This window comes from Arvicanthis niloticus, chromosome 1 (assembly GCF_011762505.2).
Source record: "Arvicanthis niloticus isolate mArvNil1 chromosome 1, mArvNil1.pat.X, whole genome shotgun sequence".
Classification (NCBI taxonomy): domain Eukaryota; kingdom Metazoa; phylum Chordata; class Mammalia; order Rodentia; family Muridae; genus Arvicanthis; species Arvicanthis niloticus.
This window is the reverse complement of record NC_047658.1, coordinates 40,177,427-40,191,192: the sequence shown is the minus strand read 5'-3', so window position 1 is coordinate 40,191,192 and position 13,766 is coordinate 40,177,427. Positions and strand designations below refer to the sequence as shown.

Genomic DNA, 13,766 nt, shown 5'->3' with positions numbered 1-13,766 from the left:
GCCGTGGTACAAATACACACATGCAGGCCAAACACTCCCACACATAAAAAATAAAAGCAAATTACTGAAATGACCTTACTCTGAAAAAAGTAACAGGTATATATGTATATGTGGATGTGCAATATACATGCACAAAGTTGTTTTATGGTGGTGAATATTGATATCTGGGCCTGGCACACTCTTTATCTGGCAAGCTCTTTATGGTTGAACTACAACTCTAGTTTAAAGACTACCCCCGCCCCCACCCCATCTCCAGAGCAACCAATTAGAAGCATCCTCTATGTAAAGGATCTCTCATTTAATGGCAACTTATTTTTCATTAAGGAAAGTTGGGATTTAGGGGTGCCTTAGATGCGCCCTAGGAGAAGCAAAAGGGAGCCTCATAAGGTGTCCCAGACAGGCAGCACGCAGCAATCCGACAACCCATGTGGGATTACCCTGGGCCACCAGGGGGCCAGTGCTGGGCAGCCTCACCATGCCGCGATCTTTCCGGCAGGGGGCGCTGTCAGGCCGCAGTGGCAGCGCGGGCCGAGTCCTGATTGGCTGGAGGCAGTGGCCCAAGTCCACGGCCGCGCGACCAGGCCACTAAGTGGGAAAGCTCGCCAGTCGGTGCGCCAGTCCAAGGGCCTCCGAGGCAGCGGCTAGGCGGGCGCGGCGCGGAGCGGCGGGGCGGAGGGGACAAGATCAGGGCAGGAGGCAAGCGGTTCATCCAAAGGGCTCGGCACACCCAGCAAGATGCTGTCCTGGCGGCTGCAGACAGGTTCCGAAAAGGCGGAGCTCCAGGAGCTCAATGCCCGGCTTTACGACTACATATGCCGGGTGCGAGAGCTGGAGCGCGAGAACCTGCTGCTGGAGGAGGAGCTGCGCAGCCGGCTGAGTCGGGAGGACCGCTGGGCCGAAGATCAGGCGCTCTACGCCGAGGAGGCGCGCAGCCTGCGACAGCAGCTGGACGAATTGAGCTGGTCCACAGCCCTGGCCGAGGGCGAGCGCGACGCGCTGCGGAGGGAGCTGCTGGAGCTGCAGCGGGAGGGTGTGGAAGCCGGCACTGTCCGCAGCCGCCTGGATGCCGAGCTGGGAGCGCAGCGGCGGGAGTTGGAGGAGGCGCTGGGTGCGCGCGCCGCCCTCGAAGCGCTGCTGGGCCGGCTGGAGGCTGAGCGCCGCGACCTGGACGCTGCCCACGAGCGCCAAGTGCGGGATCTACGTGCCCGCGCAGCCAGCCTCACCATGCACTTCCGAGCCCGCGCCACCGGCCCCGCCGCGCCCCCGCCGCGCCTGCGGGAAGTGCACGACAGCTACGCCCTGCTGGTGGCCGAGTCGTGGAGGGAGAGCGTGCAGCTGTATGAGGACGAGATGCGCGAGCTAGAGCAAGCGCTGCGCCGCGGCCAAGAGAGCCGGCTCCAGGCGGAGGATGAGGCGCGGCTGTGCGCGCAGGAGGCGGACGCCCTGCGGAACCAGGCTCTGGAGTTGGAACAGCTGCGCGCGAGGCTGGAGGATGAGCTGCTGCGGATGCGCGAGGAGTACGGGATGCAGGCAGAGGAGCGGCAGGTCCGTGGGCAGGGACCGCGCCCCTTCCCTATAGTCTGGTCACGCACCCCTGCGCACCCAGTGGACAAGCAGCAGGGGTTCCCGGGACATGCAGCTGATTCAGCCCCACCCAGAGAAGCGTATGCTGCCAGTAGCTTTGCTATTTATGAGGCCACAGGATTCTGGCGTGTAGCTAGCTAGTCTAAGAATAAGGGGTTAGTGCAATGATCCTTAAATCTGAGGGCTGACACCATGCGACAGGTCCCGGTGGCTAGCCTAGTGCCCATCAACTTGTTAGTGTCACCTTTAGATCCAGACATGTTTAGGCACATCCTGATCAACAATCCTGCTAGTTCTGTTTTTGATATTTCTCTCTCTCTCTCTCCCTCTCCCTCTCCCCTCCCCCTCTCTCTCCTTCCCTTCCCCTCTCCCTTCCCTCTTTGTTTTCTCTGTTTTCTTTTCTTTTTTCCTGTGCTTTGTAGTGCTGGTAGCCTGAATCCAAAACTCAGCCCACACCTCAGACCCAGATAGGCAACAAATTAGGAAGTTGCAAGGCACTGCCAAGTCCTTACCTGGAGGCTGGCCATGCTTAAATAGGGCTCCAAGCACCTTTTTTTTTTTATTTTGCCAGAATTATTTCCCAGCTGGGGGCAGCTGCTTGCAGCTCTTCGGGCAGCTGTCATATTTTTCTGTTTTGTTTGTTTGTTTGTTTGTTCCCGTGAGAGGACTAAGTAACTGTCATACAGAAAGAAGGTCAGAGCTGTTTTGCTCACAGTGTGAGCTGAGGGCAGATCTCTGGGTTGTGTAAAAACCAGGAGAAAGCAGGTCCCTGTGGTGAGGTGTTATTTCAACTACAGACTAATATAAACGGTTCTTATTTCAGAGCAGCTGAGCTGTAACCCTCTGACGCTGCGATCGTGCACCTGTGGCAGATTTATTGTCCCTGCACTCAGTTCGGCCCTAGTGTTTGACTCCCAACCTAGCCCAGCCCCAGCCAGAATTGGAATTATTCCCAAATCACACCATTGGGGAGAGGGGGGTTGTCGCAGGAAGTTGTTCTGAAGTAAGACAAGCACAGCTTGAAACATTTGAAAGAAACATTTGAAGAGAAGAATTTGCAGCTAGGAGCCGAAGGCTGGAGATGTTGTGATAGCATTTTCTTCAAAGTCACAAGTGAACATGACATTTGTGGAATGGATGAGTGGGGTGATGGGACAGGTATCAGGTAGTCAGCATCTCTTGATTGGGTGGCAGATCGTGGATCTTGAAGCTCTGGCTAATAAAATCTTCAGGGGCAAATCTGAGACAGAGAGAAGCGGAGTTCCCCGACTGGAGGACGATTGGGAGTTGGAAGTGCCTATAGAAGCAGTGCAGCCCTTCCACAAGGACTCCAGACCGCTAGTGAAGTCACACCTGAGGTCACACCTGACTTGCAATAGGACCTCACCGGCAGCTCCCCATGGGGTCTCTCTGTTTCAGGCTTGGCTTTTTTCCCTCCTGGAATCGAGAGCCAGGACAGTGTCCTGAGGACCTGGATCTCTTCTTCAGTCCCAATTTCTTTAGGTTTTGCTTTTGCTAAATGCTACCAGCTGCAATCTTAACTACATTATGTCTCTGCCCAGTTATGTGAAAGCAACTGCATTTCAGATCCCACTCTGAAACACTTCTTCAACAATCAAAAACAGTGTTCAGAATTATGTTAAGGAGAAAAGGTTGTTTGAACCCCAAGCCTTTACTTTTTTTTTTTTTTTTTTTTTTCTTCTTCAAGTTTCTTAGATGCTCAGTCTGGAGAGACTGAAAATATAAAGACTGGCTTAGCTGACTTTCTGTAAAAATGTGGCATTACTGACAGCCTCGGGAGGTGTCAGGCCTAGTCTGTGTATTCACTCTTAGTCCACACACCGATCTCAGAAGGTGAATATTAATGTTAGCCCTGTCTTACAGACGCTAAAGATGAGGGTGGGCCACCAGTCAATAAGTGGCCACAGCAGAGTTTCCTCTCTTCCGTGTGTTTTATTCAAGAGAAACCTGTAGCTCTGCATAGGTGGAGTGATACTGCTCTTTCCAAGGGCCAGCCCCGAGGATGCATTCACACCCTTTTCCTGGGTATGATTCTTGATTTTTTTTTTTTTTTTTTTTTTATTTATTTTCCGGGTTTTTTTTTTTTTTTTTTTTTTTTTTTTTTCTGTATCCTGGTGAAGGGGGTGTTAGAAGACCTGGAAGGGGCCTCAGAAAGGCCTTGCACATGCTGTCATTTGCTCGAGCCTTACCCTAGACACACTTATTTTCTGTGATGGGGACTTAGCTGCCAGCTCCAACTGTGAATGGTTCCAAAAGCCGAAGGAGACACTTCTTTTGAAAAGAAGGCAGACAGGACTAGCTGTGTAGTTAAGGCTCATCGTTCTTGTCGCCTTCCTGTTTGGATTCTGAATTCTGGATGCTGAATTCTGACTCTCACTCTATCTCAGACTGTAAGATTTCCTCAAGGTTAACCTCATTAACCCTTGTGTGGTCCTGCTTCCTCCTCTGTGAAAATGAAAAGCAGTGCACGGGGTTGCTATTGGTTGGGTGGCTTTAATTAATTTATGCAATTAATGGTTGTTGGGCCCCCAGGTCTCCCTTTTTGCGGTTAGGGATGAAGCAGTGAAAAATAACAGAAAGAAAGAGGACACAGGCCCTGATGACGAGTGTCTTGACGTGGCAGCAATGCACGCTACTCCTTGAGAACTCGGGAAGCCATCAGGGCTGGGACAATGAAGCAGAGGGTGTCTGGGTTTTGTTTGTTTGTTCATTTGTTTTAGATTTGTTTACTTGTTTTTGTTTGTTTTTATGTAAGTACATTGTTGCTGTCTTCAGAGACACCAGAAGAGGGCATCAGATCCCATTACAGACGGTTATGAACGACCATGTGGTTGCTGGGAATTGAACTCAGTGCTCTTAACTGCTGAGCCATCTCTCCATCCCCAAGGCCCTTTTTTAAAATCTGAGTCCCTCTGAAAGCCACCAGGGAGTCCTGAGCAGAGTGAAGGTGGTAATGGATCAGTCTTTGCTGTGTTGAGCATAGTCTTCATGGACCAGTGTAGGAGCAGGGCTGGAACAACTGAGGCCACGGGAGGCTTGGCCGGGGAGTAGAATGGTAGACTGAGGGAAGGCTCTTCTTTCAAGTTGAAGCTATATCAAGGTTTGCTGATAGGTTGGATATAGAAGTAAGGGGCACGGGGTGGGCTTGGGGTGGGGTGTCAGAGTTGACCCTAGGACTGTGAATGGCAACCAGAAGACGGGCACTTTTTGAAGAAGGGCACACAAAGATCAGAGTTCTGAGTCCAATTTAAACAGCCAGTTTGAGATACCTCTGAAATGCCTTGGAGTGTACTGTGCTGCCTGGTACAGCTACAAACACACAGGGCACACAATTCATGCTCCTGCTGCTGCTGCTGCTGCTGCTCCTCCTCCTCCTCCTTCTCCTCCTCCTCCTCCTCCTCCTCCTCCTCCTCCTCCTCCTCCTCCTCCTCCTCCTCCTCCTGTTCCTCTTCCTCTTCCTCCTCCTCTTCCTCTTCCTTTTTCTCCTCCTTGTTTTAAGATAAGGTCTCTCTGGTCTATATAGTCCTGGCTGTCCTAGAACTCACTATGTAGACCAGCTTGGCCTTGAACTTACAAAGAGCCTTCTGCCTCTATCTTCCAGTTGCCAGAGGTAAAAACATATACCACCATACCCAATTCAATCCATGCTTCTTATTAGTATGTTTACTTTTGGGTGTGAATGAGCTATCTTAGTATTCAGTTCCCTTGAGTTTTAACGTTTAAGACCTGAGGTGACTAGGACATTAGCAAGCTCTGGACATTCCATCTGATATGCTCAGTCGGGGAGGGCTCAAGCTCCTTGAAGAGAGGGCAGCAGCAGACTGTCCATTGCTGATGAGGTGGCAGGAAAGTTCTCTGCACCTCTGCACGGCAGCTAGAAGACTGGGCTTTCTCCTGACTTGTTGCAGCCTTGGATAAAACTGCTTCTGTGTGGGTTGGAAGTACCACCCTGTGTGGGAGGCCCCAGTACTCCCGGCCTGGCCCGTGGTATGAAAAGTTTTGGCAGAGCTGAGCTGGAGTCTGAAGCTATCTCCCACTGGCAGGATTGGTTGTTATTTCATTCCTGCCTCCAGAAGTCAACGGCTTTTCCTTCCACCATTTGGGAAGAGTTGACTCACGGGGATATTTGCTTGGAACTATATTTGTTTGGACTTCAGCGCGGTTTTTATTTTCCTGTTCATGTTCTGTGGGGTGGGGTACAGAAACTAGCCTCAGTACTGGGGGAGGAGAGCGTCTTCCTGGGCAGCGCTGTAGCATGTTTCTTTAGTTTTAAACTATGGTAGAGAACTGAGTTCATCTGGTATTTTTTTTCTAAGCAGTTTAGTATCACTTAAACTTCTTTGTGAGAATTAATTGATAAATCCTCAGGTTTTAATGATTAGGTCAATTGTGGTAGAAAAGATAACAAGCCAGGTATAGTATTGCACATGTACAGTGCCAGCACTCTGGAGGCTAAGCATTGTGAGTCAGCTTGGGCTGTAGTGAGACCTGCTCTTAAAAAGGTTCAACATGTGCGCACGCACTCTCACGCACGCGCGCACACACACACACACACACACACACACAACTCATAGGGAGGGAGGGAGAGAGAGAGCGTTTTAGATTTCAACTTTGCCTCTGAATTTTTATTCCCTCTAAAGCAGGAGAACAGGGGGTTTTTAACATGGAGACTTTACTATAGAAGGAATACATATTATTGCCAAATCTGAAGTCTCTGTCACTTGAGATTGGCAGGTGGTCTGCTTTGGTGAACTGCTTTATCTGCCTATAATGCCAGCTTTGGAATCTGTTAACATGACATGCCCTGGGATATTAATGGTTCTTTTTAAAGACTTTTATTTTATGTATTTGTGCATCATATGTGCGCCTGGTGCTCTCAGAGGGCAGAAAGGGCCATTGGATCCCCTGTAACTAGAATTACAGAGGTTGTGAGCCACCAAGTAGTGCTGGGAATAGAACCCAGGTCCTCTGCAGAAGATCAAATTCACTTAACTCTGAACCATCTTCCCAGCCGCCCCCCACATTAATGTTTCTTAAACGTATTTCTTTGCTTTAAAACTATTGTAAACTGAGAATGGAGGGTGGCTGAGAGGTTAAGTGTGTGAACTGTTCTTACAGAGGATGTGAATTCAGTTCTCAGCACCCGTGTCAGTGACTCACTTCTGGCCTCTGTGAGCACCTGCACTCACATGCTCATACACATACACACACGTACACACACACACACACACACACACACACACAATTTAAAATAAAATAAATCTTTAAGAAAATTTTAAAAACTTGGCACCTTTTGTAAACAGAAAACACAATCATTGGCTTAGAAATGGAAGTGCTACAAAAAGCTGGTTTATCTACATAATAATCTTTTTTTTTTTTTTTAATGATTAACCCAGCTTACCATGATGAACATCTTTAATTCCAGAACTTGGGAGACAGAGGCAGGAGCATCTCTGTGACTCTGAGGTCAGCCAAGTCTACATACAGAGTTCCAGGACAGCCAGGGCTACATAGACAGACCCTATCTCAAAATAATTGTAAAAAGTGCATTAATTAAAAGATAGTATTGTCTTGAAATGGACATTTTGAAGCGGATAATATTGTCTTGATTACTTAATCTTAAATTTAATTTACCTGGTATGTATTATGTGACTGGTCTGTGGTGGTTTCTGGTCAAGAGCCTGATTGCAGAGTTAGCATGTCTCCCAACTTGGGAAAAGACAGATCCAGTGGAGGGAAACAACCAGGTTGGGAGAAGCCTATTAGCTACATTCCAAAAGAATTATTTATGTAAGGGTCTGTGTTGGGATTTGGTTCTAACGCTTTGTCTTATTTTGGCTCCCAAAAGCCACGCTTCCAGACCTGAGGGTCCCTGCGCCCAGCTGGCTTTGATTGATAATAAAGAATTGAGAGAGAGTTGAGGAGGGAGGGAGGGAGGGAGGGAGGGAGAGAGAGAGAGAGAGAGAGAGAGAGAGAGAGAGAGAGAGAGAGAGAGAGAGATTTTCATTCTTGAATCCAAAGCTCCTGGGCAGGTGGAGTGCATGTGTGCCACCGGCCAGAAGCCAAAGCAGTTTAATTCACCGCTACAGGTCTTGAGTTTGTACATTTATGGCAGGAATACATTTCTCCCCAGATTATTTGAAAATATCATTTTTAGGTAAAATTAAGGTATTTCTGTTCGCTTTTCTGCTGTTATTGAACAATGATGAGTTGGGAGTTTGGGAGACATTTTAGTTCACATGAAAGTGACTTCTGTTTTAAGTATTATAAAAGATTTCTGGTCACAGCTAACATTTAAATAGCATCTTAGTTACCTGGTGGGATGTATTTGGATCTCCTATGTGTCCTAATGTCTGAAGCAGAATTTATTAAACTATGCCTTCAGTTTGTGAGGAACTCCAAAGGGAAAAGCATCCGTTCTATAAAAATCCTCCACATGCAGGAAACCTCCCACCTGCAAGAGATTCATTATTTGAAACTGTCCCTACCCAGGTTACACCTCTTTTTATGCCCTGCACTGTTGGTATGTTTATTTCTGTTTATGAAGCTCTGAGATATGGATCTAAAGGGTCTCTGTTCTCTTCAGAGAGTGATTGACAGCCTGGAGGATGAGAAGGAAGCCCTTACCTTGGCCATGGCTGACAGGCTGCGGGAGTACCAGGAGCTCCTGCAGGTGAAGACGGGCCTCAGCTTGGAGGTAGCCACCTACAGGTGAGAGTCTGTGCTGAGTCTGTCTCCATGAAGCCACTGAGGTAAGGTTTCTGTGGCCTTTGAGGAATCCCCGTGGCTCTGTGACAAGGAGAGAACAGCCCTTGGCAGAGTGAGGAACACAGAGTCAAAGGGAAGAAAGGGGAAGGGAGAAGTTAGTCTTGCTTGAGGTCCCCTGGTGACTGCCTTAGCTGAGCTGTGCATGGCCGCCGTATCCTGGCCTATATCTACTTTGATCCCAGGAGTTAGGTGTTCTGCTTACAGAAGAGCAAGCAAAGCTCAGAAAAGTTAGATGTAGATGTTAGGCGTCTTGACCCACTCACATGGTTGCTTCAAAATCCTAGGGAACTGACCTTCTGGGACTCTTCGGTTTGGTCTTGAAAAACAGCATCTGTGTTCTGAGAGCAGCATGGGACTCTGGGACAGTTTTTCTTTACCAAGATGTCAACTTTAGTACAATCAACCCAGACATAAAGGTCATGTATTTGGGGGCTGGGGGTTGCTGACAGCTCTCATATACAATGAAGACTGCCAACGAGGGAGCCAGACCCCAGAAACCTAAGGTGGAGGTCTCATTAGTAAAGATGGTGACAGTAACCCAATCATTTATGGATCTGTGCTGCTGGTCAGGCACCATGCTGAGTAACCTCTGTTCCCAGTCACTGTCAAAGTGGATGCCATGTGTCCCCCTTACAGGTGTAAGAGAGATGTTTGTAGCTCAGGACTGTTGGCGGTAGGAGCTGATCCAGCCAGATATGGCTGCAGACCTGTGTCTTTCCCACCAAAGCATGTAAAGGGGGCGTTATACCTGATTCATCCACAGAACTGTGATTGGAGATCGATTATAGGTGTGATGGGGCTTTGGCCACTGCCCTGGCCAGTGAAGAGGACACAGTTGTCGGGGGGGGGGGGAATGCTGCAATAGTGTCACTCTTAGCAGAGGACAGAGCAAAACCTAGAATGGGTAAGAAGGAGACTCAGGCTAAGGACAGAGCAGGTAAGGGGCAGGTCCAGATTTTCACTCCCTGCAGGCTGCCTCTGCCACGTCTGATTTTTGCTATCAGAATATCAATGCAAGTTGGGTTGCTTTATGTTCATTGAGAGATAATAGCTTCTGCCTGGTGTATGCTTGAAGTTCACCCCACAGCCTTGGGCTGGCCTTGATGCCTTTGCTGAGTGGAAGGCCAGCTTTTGCTTGGTTCTAATTTCCATTAATGGAGAAGTAGGCTGGCGGGCTGCTCGGGCATAGAAGGTTGCTGAGAGGCAGAGTCTTCCCAGGGGTATGACTGCCCTTGGAAAGCCTCAGCTCAGTTGAGGCTGGGTCCTGGTTCTATACATTGCCACCCTCTATGCAGAAGGTACCTGGACCCAGGGCTCAGAGATGGGGGGTGGTAGGGCACCTTCCCCCTTTTGCTCCCCAATTCTGAAATTCTTGGAAATTTCATGGAATTAACAATTGCAAAATTAAGCTGGCTGGGTATTCACATAGATGCTGCACACGAGGTCTGAGTGTCTCTGGTAAGGGATAGTGTAAACAGGTGGCCTTTTCTGGGGACACAGACAACAGTAATGTAGAATGTTCTTCAGGTGTGAGTGATAGGTACCCCTCTACAGACTGGTTTATGTCAAAGAAGGAACATGCTATTCATACAACTGAAAAGGCTCTACGCATAGTTGATCCATATGGCTGTCTCTGTGGGCTTGCTCCTTGCTGTGACAGCTCTAGGCTTATGACCTCCCAGCCTCCCGCTCTGAGCCAGACATCTGGCTCTGTGAGTTTCCTAGTCAGGGGAAGCATGCTCCGGAGTGGGGGGGGGGGGGGCGCTAGCCTCTGGTGAGGTATGTAGACTGGGGCTGACCCTTTTGGGAGAAAGACCAAACTAGACACTGTTGTGTGGTACATGCCAGGCAGCCCCAGAATCTGACTCCTGTGTCCATCTTAGCTCTCACCTGATGGGGGTGGGTGGGGCAGGCAGACTTTCCTGTTTGCTGTTCATATTAGTTCATAGAGGGAAACTTCACTTTCATGTGTTGCTTCTCTGGGGTTTTGAGTCCCTTTCTTCTACACTTGCTGTGTGCCTCTGGTTCACAGTTGCCAAAAAGCAAGAGTGCACAGGCAGGCAGCTTGCCTAAGCATCCAGAGCCTGCTTTTCGGCTACAGTGCTCACAGTATTCCCAGATTCACTTTTCCAAGCCTATCGATTGCGAGCTATTTCAGTCAGCGGCAGCCTGACCATCTGCAGGGACACAACTGATTGCCTCCGCCTGTTGCCTCAGAGCTTCTAAACCCATTATCAGTAAACCTGGCCATGTCTTGGTTGCTTAAAAGCCTCAGCCCTTTCAGGAAGTGAGTGAGTGAGTGAGTGAGTGAGTGAGTGAGTGAGTGAGTGATGGGTTTCACCCGACCCCTTTTTGTTGTCCAAGTTTGCCCAGGGGAAATCAGAAGCCGAGGCTGCCTCGTCCTGCCCAGCAGCGGCTGGCTGGCCTTGGTGGTCAGCATGGCTGCACTTCCCATGTTCCCCACTTAGGTTTAGTCTCGTAGACACCCATAGACATTGAAGACACACAGACTGTTAATACAAAGCATTTCTTTCTGTAAGTCAGGCGCCTGGATTTTTTTCCTTTCCTTTCTTTTCTTTATGAGCAGTGAGTACACTGAAGCACGTTCCTGTATCTTCCATTCGTTCCTTCTCAGTCCGCTGTGTGGGGTGAGCACGGGGGTCCTGTGCACGTTAGCACCCTTGCCATCTGCTGACCTGGGCCCGTGGTTGTGCCCTGTGATTTTTACAAACCCATCTGCCAATTCTGAAAGTGGACTCTTCAGCTGCCCTCCTTTCTGAAGGCAGTGGGATAGAACATTTGGCCCCATGGGGGTAGAAGGGTGACAGCAGCTGACCCTGAGACAAGAATTGTCCCTCTCTGGGGCCCATGTGACTTGCTTCAAGCTTTCCCTGTGGGGGCCATTGCTCCCAGCCACTCACTGATTGTCTTTGTCCTACGGTTCCTCTGACTGAAGAGGTCACAGGAACGGGAAGGCCCTGCGTCTCTTTAAAGCTTCAGGCACATTTCAGGTCTGCAGTTTATCTGCTGACCAAAGCCAGATCTCCAGGGCCTTGAATACTTTCTAACCCAGATATTTAAATGCCCTTTTCTGGAACCTTCACAGTAAAGGAGAAATGTAAGTAATTATAAAGTAGGATTGCATGTTTACAGATTCCCCCAGTGTAGGCTCATTTATAAACGAATCCCTATGTTTTAAAAGTAAATGCAAGATAGCATGAACATTCATGGAAGCTCAAGGATGGAGGTTTTCATTAATTCTCCATGGTCCACCGGTAGCCAGGCCTACATGACAGCTTCTGAGAATGAGGCTTCAGGCATTAGTGGACAGTTGACATGGCCTTGGCCTCCTGCAGTGCAGTTGGCTGTTGGCGGTGGCCATAGGACTGTGCTTCACTGTGGATGCCAGAGAAGGGACAAGGCTCAGACAGACAAGGGCTGTGCTGGGTTCTACCTCCAGGGCTGAGCATAGCCGTGTGGACTGAGAGTGTTTATCCACCGGCTCCATCAGTGCCAGATTTTCCCAACAGCCAAGTGAGAGGAAGGATGCTTAGATGCAGAACAGAAAATCCTCCAGAGCTCTTGGAGGCCCCCAGGGTCCTAACCCCAGAGATTCTGTTAAACTTGCAAATTGCAAGATCATCCAATTAAAGCCAGCTTTATTTAATTCTGGCCAGGAAGATGGACACGGGCCCAGTCTGTTCCTAGGATTCCCAGAAATTGGCACTGAATTAGGTTAGTCAGATGTTTATAAAGGCAGAACCCACAGGGCTATGGTACTTCCCACCTTTGTCCAGTGGGGGCGAGCGTACACCCTGATGTGTTTTCTGCCTGCATACCTCCTGCCTGTGTCTGATCAAGCACATCCTGTGCAGCTGGGGCAACCAACCTTGTTTACTGAAGTGAAAACACATAACTTGTTATTTTCCGTGAACAACAGCCCCCAGCATTTCAGGAAGCTAAGGGTCCTTGGACCAGGGAGGCTTGCAGGTTAACTTTAACCTTTACAATTCCATTGGATTGGTGCAGGGTAGGACCAGGTGTGGTGGCTTTGACCTCTCTCCAGGTGATTGTCAGGTGCCACCAGCATAGAGAACCTTGGGCTCAGGACATCTTGGGGGTATGTAACCAGCACAAAATATCACGAGTTCATTGGAAATGTGGACTCTTAAGTCCAAACCCAACCTGCTCTATCCTAGTGGCCCGCTAATAAGATCCGAGGCCATCTGTGTAGGCACTGCTGCTTGGAAGCAGCCGACCATCACTGTCAGGCTTAAGCCTGTAGCAGCATGGGGAAGAGCCCAAGGGTAGAAGATTATACACCCGAGGGACAGTAGGAGGTTTTTGCAGACTCTTGTTTGGTCCCGCTCATTAGCCTAGTCAGTTTGATGTGGCCATCTCCATGGGGGCTAGAGTGGATCTGTGTGAGGTCACAGAGTGCTGTGGACCCACCTGTTAGAGGCCCAATTTGGATGGAGCGTGAAGCTATGGACATTCAAGAGGAGCAATGCAAACTCATCTTTTGAATCCTGACTGGCAGATTTGTGTCAAAGTGCAGGGTCTCATCTTTGCAACGATGTCTCACAAAAAAATTTCAAACAAAAAGTTAACAGTTGCAAGTGCTCTTGTGTGCCTTGTAGGTACATTTGCTAAATTAACTTTCTCCATCTTTTGATTGGCTGCCTGTCTGCCCATGTATCATCATCCATTCCCCCTTTTTTTTTTTTGCAGGGGGGGGGGCGGGTTCTGATTGATAATGCATGACAGGCTGTAAGAACTGCCTCCTCTTTAGTATTTGCCACCTTCTGAGTGCTGTATCATAGTATCCCCAAATTCATACAAAACAGGTATAGGTTGATGATGAAACTCAAGTTCAGGGGAGCAATGACTTAAAAGATTACATTGTTGATAAGTTGAGAGCCCAGGATTTGAACTTCAGGACTTTCCCTCTGTGGAACTGGGAGCTGGGATGCTGTGGACAGTATATGGTTGCAAAGATTGCAGCTGGAGGAACCTAGGGCATGTGGAAAGGGATTTCTGGAGGTGCCGTTCTTGGTTCTTGTGGGAGGGGAAGTTGGGAAACCATTATGTGGGATGGAGAGGGAGTTCCAGGCAGAATGAGTGAGTGGCATGGTGATGGAGGCCGATGGCATCGGTGACAATACCAGTTATTTGAGGGCCTGACCTGGAGAACTGCAGGTCATACATGAGCCAGACCTCATCTGGTGGGCTGTGTCTTGTGACTGAAGGGTCCAGTGACCTCCCAACCTCACTGTCTTAGGGTTTTTATTGCTGTGTATAGACACCATGACCAAGGCAACTCTTATATAAAGACAAGCATTTAATTGGGGCTGGCTTACAGTTTCAGAGGTTCAGTCCATTATCATCATGAC

At 49.0% G+C, this 13,766-nt stretch overlaps 1 protein-coding gene across 3 annotated transcripts in view; it reads left to right on the top strand.

The window, feature by feature from the left end:
* Positions 1 to 513: 513 nt before the first annotated feature.
* The window catches only part of Synm (synemin), a 30,738-nt gene continuing 17,485 nt past the window's right edge, over positions 514 to 13,766 (top strand). Inside the window, exons 1-2 of one of the 3 annotated variants that reach the window (XM_034487500.2) lie at positions 514 to 1,545; positions 8,192 to 8,316. In XM_034487500.2, the coding sequence (XP_034343391.1) occupies positions 736 to 1,545; positions 8,192 to 8,316 (935 nt within the window). In that variant the 5' untranslated portion in view covers positions 514 to 735. The remainder of the gene's footprint in view (positions 1,546 to 8,191; positions 8,317 to 13,766) is intronic. The other 2 variants (XM_034487485.2, XM_034487493.2) reach the window with 2 other exon arrangements.